Raw genomic sequence first — 7,382 nt, 5'->3', positions numbered from 1 at the left:
AAAGCCTTGTCTATTAACTGTTTCCTTGGAGCCAGAATGGGTCTTGGTAAGAGGAAGTTATGAAATTAATGTCACCACTACCCTAGCTCTTTTGTACCATCCAACTCTAACCTTTTATTTTTCTTTTTTAAACACTATGGTGATGTACAGCCCTAACCTTTTAGGAATAAACTAGAAAAGCTTGGCTCCTGAAATAAACGTTTTGCCCTTCCCACCAGAAAGCCTCTGAAATTTGACTATGTTCTGATCTGTTAGAAGACCTGGTTTTCAGATGTCCTGATGTCTAGGGCAGCACTTGGCCACTTGGAGCACTTTCACTAGGGTTTCTGCTCAGAGGTGTTATTTGAGGACAGTGTTCTTCCAGAAGTTGTGTTTTCTATTCTTTCTGCTCTTTTCATAATCCATACCTTCATTATTTGTCTCCTGAACTGTTAAAATAATCTAGTAGTTGGCCTCTCTGCCATTAATCAATATTCAACCTCCATATTTTTTTTTAAATCTTTTTAGAGACTATGTATTACTCTGTCACCCAAACTTGAGTGCAGAGGCATGACCATAGCTTTCTGCAACCTTAATGCCTGGGCTCAAGCGCAGGTCATTTTATATTTGATTGCTTGGTAAATACTCTTCCTCCCAACCCTACCCTCACCCCTCAAAAGAAAATCTTTACAGGGACCCATGTTTGCTTTTCTTCAACTTTTATTTCCCCAGTGCTCGAGTACAAAAATGTCCTCTCCAGCTATGCCATCCTCCTTTGTTCCATTTTTTTCTTCCCATCCCTCAGTTCCACCCTTTTCTAATAGTCCTTTGGCATTTCTTATATAAGAGGTCACAAAGGAATTTGAGGTTGGGGAGGGATTTCTTTCTGAGATAGAGTCTCACTCAGTACCCAGGCTGGAGTGCATAGGCATGACCATAGCCGACTGTAACCTCAAACTCCTGGGCTTAAGGAATCCTCCCACCTCAGCCTCCTGAGTAGCTAGGACTACAGACACACACCACCATGCCCTGTTAATTTTTAAATTTTTTGTACAGACGAGACCTTGGTATGTTACTCAGGCTGGTCTTGAACTCCTGGGCTCAAGCAATCCTCCCCTCCCACTTCAGCCTCCCAAAGTGCTGAGACTACAGGTGTACACCACCATGCCTGGCTAATTTTTCTTCTTCTTTTTCTTTGTAAAGACAGGATCTTGCTATTTTTCCCAGGCTGATCTTGACTTTTGGACTTAAGCAACCCTCCCACCTCAGCATCCTAAAGTGCTGGGAAGTTGGGGAGGATTTCTATACTTAGCTTCTAAGTTCCCCTTAGCGAATATTTTCAGCCCTTACCTTGAGTTCTGTTGTACCATCACAGCCTTCATTGATGTTTCCTTCTCTGAATTCATATTGTCTTGCTTATTTCTTTTGTTTGTTTGTTTTTGTTTTTTTGAGACAGGGTCTCAGTCTGTTGCCCAGGCTGGAGTACAGTGGCATGATTATGGCTCACTGAAGTCTCAACCTGTCAGGCTCAAGCAGTCCTCCCCGCTCAGCCTCCTGAGTAACAGGACTACAGACTGGTGCCACCATGCCTGGCTAATTAAAAACAAAAAACTTTTAAAAAAATGTTTTTGTAGAGACAGGGCCTTCCCATGTTGCCTAGGCTGGTCTCCAACTCCTCAATGCAAGTGATTCTCCCGCCTTGGCCTCCCAAAGTGCTGGGATTATAGGCATAAGCTGCCACACCTGGCCTGCCTTGATTTTTATCTTCGTATTTGCTGCTTTGTGTTGTTTATCCTCTGGTTTTTGAAGATAGGTACCATGTCTTATATCTATTCTTGGTGCCTGCCTTAGCTCCATGTTTAGAGTAGTTACTCATTGATGTATTAATTATATTGTCTATCAAAAGCTATTACTTACCTTGTGGGCTCTGTATAATTTTATACTTACAGGTAGTATGTGTTCCGATTTAACTCCTTATTTGTTAGATGTCTAAAGTGATTCATGTTATACTCAAGCTTTTAAGTGGCTTTTTTTTTTTTTTGGAAACTGCTGAAGGTCTAAATATTTCATCTTGGTTAAGCTTAACGTTTATAATGAAGTCATATTAAAGAAACATGTTAAAACATTCTCAAACACTGAGGGGCCAGTGTGTAAGGAAGTCTTGCTATGCATATTCACTGAGACATTGCATTCAATATCTTTCAAACATTCAGTAGATATCTGAGTCTCTACTTATGTCCCATTCTCTATGAGAGATGCAGAGATGAATCAGATATGAAACCTGGTCCCAGGGCCCCTATAATCTAGTAGGTAAATAAGATGCCTTTACAATCAAAGCCTACAATTTCAATACAATTACGAGTCACATAAGGTCACTATTCACACAAGGGTGATAGAGATTTGGACAAAGTGATTAGGGATTTGAGGAAACAATAATTACTAAATACAGAAAGTGTATGAAAATCTGTAGGATACCATCTGGTATCCCTGATAGGAGGAAAACCGTGCATATACACATGGAAATTTAATTTTCCTTCTTCAGTTTTTTATACACAGTACCTGGCTCATAGAATTCTGTATTTGTTGAATGAATACATGATACACTATTGCCAATAATATATTAAATGCCAAATGAGGTATATGGACAGAATTAAAGGAAGAGATGACTGGACTGCTATAGTCTAAAGTGAGTTCATGCAGCTTGGAGGGGTAGTATATAACTAGGCCCTAAGAAATTGATGAGAATTGGTTAGTAACAGGGATGGGAACTGTTCTGTAATGGGCGGCGGGGAGTTGGGGGAGCAGGGGGCATTGAAAGGCATAGCTTGAACATAATCTGTAGTCAAGGAAATGCATAATTTGTTCTTCAGGCCGAAAGATTTCAGGAAATGAAGCAATGAGTAATGTAATATTGCACTACTGGATTTATGAGAGTTATAAACACCACTAAAATGAACCTGGGGGCCAGGTGCCGTGGCTCACACCTGTAATCTCAACACTTTGGGAGGCCAAGGTGGGTGGATCACCTGAGGTCAGGAGTTTGAGACCAACTTGGCCGACATGATGAAACACTATCTCTACTAAAAATATAAAAATAAGCTGAGTGTGGTGGCATGCACCTGTAATCCCAGCTATTCCAGAGGCTGGGGCAGGAGAATTGCTTGAACCCAAGAGGCCGAGATCGTGCCATTGCACTCCAGCCTGGGCAAAACTCCATCTCAAAAAAAAAAAAAAAGAACTTGGACTTTATATTGTGGCTAATGGGAGCCAACTGAAAGGTTTTCATCAACAAAGTGTAACATGAACCGGGTGCAGCGCCTCACATCTGTAATCCCAGCACTTTGGGAGACTTGAGGTGGATTGCTTGAACCCAGGAGTTAGAGACCAGCCCAGGCAACATACTGAAACCCTGTCTCTACAAAAAATTAAAAAATTATTCAGGCAAGGTGGCACACACCTGTAGTCCCAACTACTTGGGGCAGTGAGGTGGGAGGATCACTTGAGTCCAGGATGTTGAGGTTATGGTGAGTCATGATCATGGCACTGCACTCCAGCCTGGGCAACGGAGCAAGACCTTAGCTCCAAAAACAAAAAACAGAGTATCATAACAGAGCAGTTATCAATGTCACAAATCCTCAGTAAAGCTGAGGGAGCGGGTTGGACACAGTGCCTCATGCCTGTAATCCCAGCACTTTGGGAGGCCGAGGCAGGAGGATCACCTGCGGTCAGGAGTTCAAGACCAGCCTGGCCAACCTAGTGAAACCCCACCTGTATTAGCCGGGCATAGTGGTGGGTGCCTGTAATCCCAGCTACTCGGGAGACTGAGGTCTGAGAATCACTGGAATTGAGGAGGCAGAGATTGCAGTGAGCCAAGATGGTGCCACTGCACTCCAGCCTAGGTGACAGAGTAAGACTCTGTCTCAAAAAAAAAAAAAAAAAAGCTAGGGAGTGATTCCAACAAATGTTATCTTTTTTTTCTTCTTTATATTCACCCTTCTCTCCCTACCCTACCTCAGTCCTTCCTTCTATCACTTATTTTGGTCTAGCTGTAGTATAAATACATGTAATAGAGACATAATTATGTCTCTTTTAGGCGTAGTCTCTTGCCCTACCAAATTTGGTTCCCTGGCCATTGTCATCCTTGGAAAATTTAGAGGTAACAAGAAGTGTCACAAAATCATGATAGTGCTATACCATGTTCCTGATTTCAATACCGGGTTGAATGAAATAATGACAAACTTTTTGCATAGAATTTGGAGAGATTTATCCCTAGGGGCAGAGTAGATAAGGCTGACCTATCAAATTAAACTATTGGCAAAGTTAACCCACAGTCCTTTTACCTAAATCTACAACTAAAGAAAACTAAGGAACCCTTAGTTTTTTTCCTTGATCACCTCCTAAAAGATGCTATGATGAATAAGAAAACATTACCTGAAAACTGGTTTGTTGGAAGAATGCAATCAGCTTATTTGCTTTTGTTATCAAAGGAATTTAAAAACTGGTCAACTCCTGAGAAAGATGCACATTGATGATTCTTACCAAGCTTCAGTCTGTCACAAGGCCTATTCTGAAATGGTAAGTAAAGATCGGCTAGGACCACTTTGTGTTTACTTTGTGTGTTACTGTTGGTCCCATTAAGTGAGAGTAGTAAGTCAGAAGTAGTAGTGAACAAACCTTCCCTGTTGCCTATTTTTTTCAAAATTGGATAGCAATGTTTGTTTTTTCTTGAAAATTATGGATGAAAATAAGTGTTGATATAGCAATTGGTTGGTAAATTTTCTGGCTGTAGGACCTGAGGGCAAATATTTATATCTAGCTGTGGATTTGAACTGAGAACTGTTATGCCTGTTATCAGACTTGACTGCCAACCACATTGCCATAAGTGATTGAGTAGCTTTAGGAAAGATGATTTAATGATCTCAGAAATGCTTTTTTTTTGAGATGGAGTTTTGCTCTTGTTGCCCAGGCTGGAGTGCAATGGCACTATCTCAGCTTACTGTAACCTCCACCTCCCAGGTTCAATCAATTCTACAGGTGCCCACCACCATCCCCAGCTAATTTCTGTATTTTTTGTAGAGACGGGGTTTTGCCATGTTGGCCAGGCTGGTCTCGAACTCCTGACCTCAAGTGATCTGCCTGCCTCAGCCTCCCAAAGTGCTGGGATTACAGGCGTGAGCCACAGTGCCTGGCCAACATGCTTTACTCTTAGGCTTTAGTCTCATATAGAAACAAATACAGTTACTCAGCTGTTGTGCTAATAGTCTTGGCTAGTGGGTACAAACATACAGTTAGAAAGAAGAAATAGGCTGGGTAGGGTGCCTCACGCCTATAATCCTAGCACTTTGGGAGGCCGGAGTGGGCAGATCACGAGGTCAGGAGATTGAGACTATCCTGGCCAACATGGTGAAATCCCATCTCTACTAAAATACAAAAAATTAGCTGTGCATGGTGGTGCATGCCTGTAGTCCCAGCTACTTGGGAGGCTGAGGCAGGGGAATCGCTTGAATCTGGGAGGCAGAGGTTGCAGTGAGCCAAGATCATGCCCCTGCACTCCAGCCTGGTGATAGAGCAAGACTCCATCTCAAAAAAAAAAAAAAAAAAGAAAGAAGAAATAATCTCTAATATTCAGTAACAGAGTAGGATGACTGTAGTTAGCAACAATGTACTACATATTTCAAAGTAGCTAGAAGAAAGGATTTGAAATGTTCCCAATACATAGAAATGATAGACTCTTGAGGTGATGCATACCCTAAATACCCTGCCTTGATCATTATATACTCTGTGCCTGTAAAAAATCATGTACCTCATAAATATATAAAATATTTTCTATCAATTAAAAAAAGCCTTAGCCTGGGCAACATGGCAAAACCACTGTCTATAAAAAATACAAAATTAGCAAGGCATGGTGGCATGCACCTGTAGTCCCAGCTACTAGGGAGACTATCTTGGCTGGGCACGGTGGCTCATACCTGTAATCTCAGCACTTTCAGAGGCTGAGGTGGGTGGATCACCTGAGGTCGGGAGTTCGAGACCAGCCTGGCCAACATGGTGAAACCCTGTCTCTACTAAAAATACAAAAATTAGCTGTAGGACCTGAGGGCAAATGTTTATTTTTAGCTGTGGATTTGAACTGAGAACTATTAGGCCTGTAATCAGACTTGATTCCCAACCACATTGCCATAAGTGATTGAGTGGCCTTAGGAAGAATGATTATACAGGGCATGGTGTCGGGCACCTGTAGTCGCAGCTACTGAGGAGGCTGAGGCAGGGAGAATCACCTGAACCGGGAGGTGGATGTTGCAGTGAGCCAAGGGTGCGCCACTACACTCTAGCCTGGGCAACAAGAGTGAGCCTCCATCTCAAAAAAAAAAAAAAAAAAGCCTTGACTCACAGTGTAGTTACAGTGGAAAAGTAGTTGTCTAGAAGTAATGAATAACTACTTGAGTATTTACTGTTGAAGCTGTGAGCAGAGATAATAGCAGCAGGCTTAGCATTTGTTTAGAGACTTGCTTGGTTTTGGTGATTACAGTGAGAGGAACAGCACCCAGAGGCTTTGAACACAAAGACTGAATCTTTCCCTAGCCTAGTAGGATATGTGGAATTGAACCCAAAAGTTGTGTGATCTTAGATAATCCATCACATAATTTTGAGCCAAACCTTTCTCTTCCTTTAAGACAGTTGTGGCCAAGTGTGGCACAGCCTGTAAAACTAGCTTCTCAGGAAGTTGAAGTGAAAGGATCACTGGCACCCAGAAGATTGAGGCTGCAGTCAGCCATGATGGCACCACTGTACTCTAGCCTGGGTGATACAGTGAGACTCTGTCTCAAAAATAACTAATAGGCCAGACGTGGTGGCTTACACCTGTAATCCCAATACTTTGAGAGGTCAAAGCAGGCAGATCACCTAAGGTCAGGAGTTCGAGACCATCCAATGTGGTGAAACCCTGTCTCTACTAAAAATACAAAAATTTTAGCCAGGCATGGTGGTGCACACCTGTAGTCCCAGCTACTAGGGAGGCTAAGGCAGAAGAATTGCTTGAACCCAGGAGGCAGAGGTTGCATTGAGCCAAGATTGCGCTACTGCACTCCAGCGTGGGAAATGAGCAAAACTCCATGTCAAAAAAAAAAAAAAAATAGATAGATAGACTGACAGTTGAATTCATCTCTAGTATTTACTTATTAAGCATTTAAATATGTTATACCTTTTCTATTACAACATTAATAACCACTTGATACTAAAAAATTTAACATAGATATGCATAAGATAGTAAAAGTCCCCCATAAAGCCAATCTTCAAAAATAATTTATTATGTATTTCACTGTTTAGTGCAGGGACTGGCAAATGTTTTCCATATAGGACCAGATAGCAAATATTTTCAGTTGTGCTGGCTTTGCAATCTCTGT

At 41.8% G+C, this 7,382-nt stretch overlaps 1 protein-coding gene across 3 annotated transcripts in view; it reads left to right on the top strand.

Moving 5' to 3' along the window:
* PALB2 (partner and localizer of BRCA2) overlaps nucleotides 1-7,382 on the top strand; it is a 37,389-nt gene that overhangs the window by 22,821 nt on the left and 7,186 nt on the right. For 2 of the 3 annotated variants that reach the window (XM_017534400.1, XM_017534399.1), the window contains exon 11: nucleotides 4,467-4,554. The exons of the other annotated variant lie outside the window; for it this stretch is intronic. In XM_017534400.1, coding sequence (XP_017389889.1) covers nucleotides 4,467-4,554 — 88 coding nt within the window. The remainder of the gene's footprint in view (nucleotides 1-4,466; nucleotides 4,555-7,382) is intronic. 3 annotated transcript variants of the gene reach the window in all.

Source organism: Cebus imitator, unplaced genomic scaffold (genome assembly GCF_001604975.1).
Source record: "Cebus imitator isolate Cc_AM_T3 unplaced genomic scaffold, Cebus_imitator-1.0 Scaffold85, whole genome shotgun sequence".
NCBI classification, from domain to species: domain Eukaryota; kingdom Metazoa; phylum Chordata; class Mammalia; order Primates; family Cebidae; genus Cebus; species Cebus imitator.
Note: the sequence above shows the minus strand (reverse complement) of the source record. Positions and strands in the feature narration are given on the sequence as shown.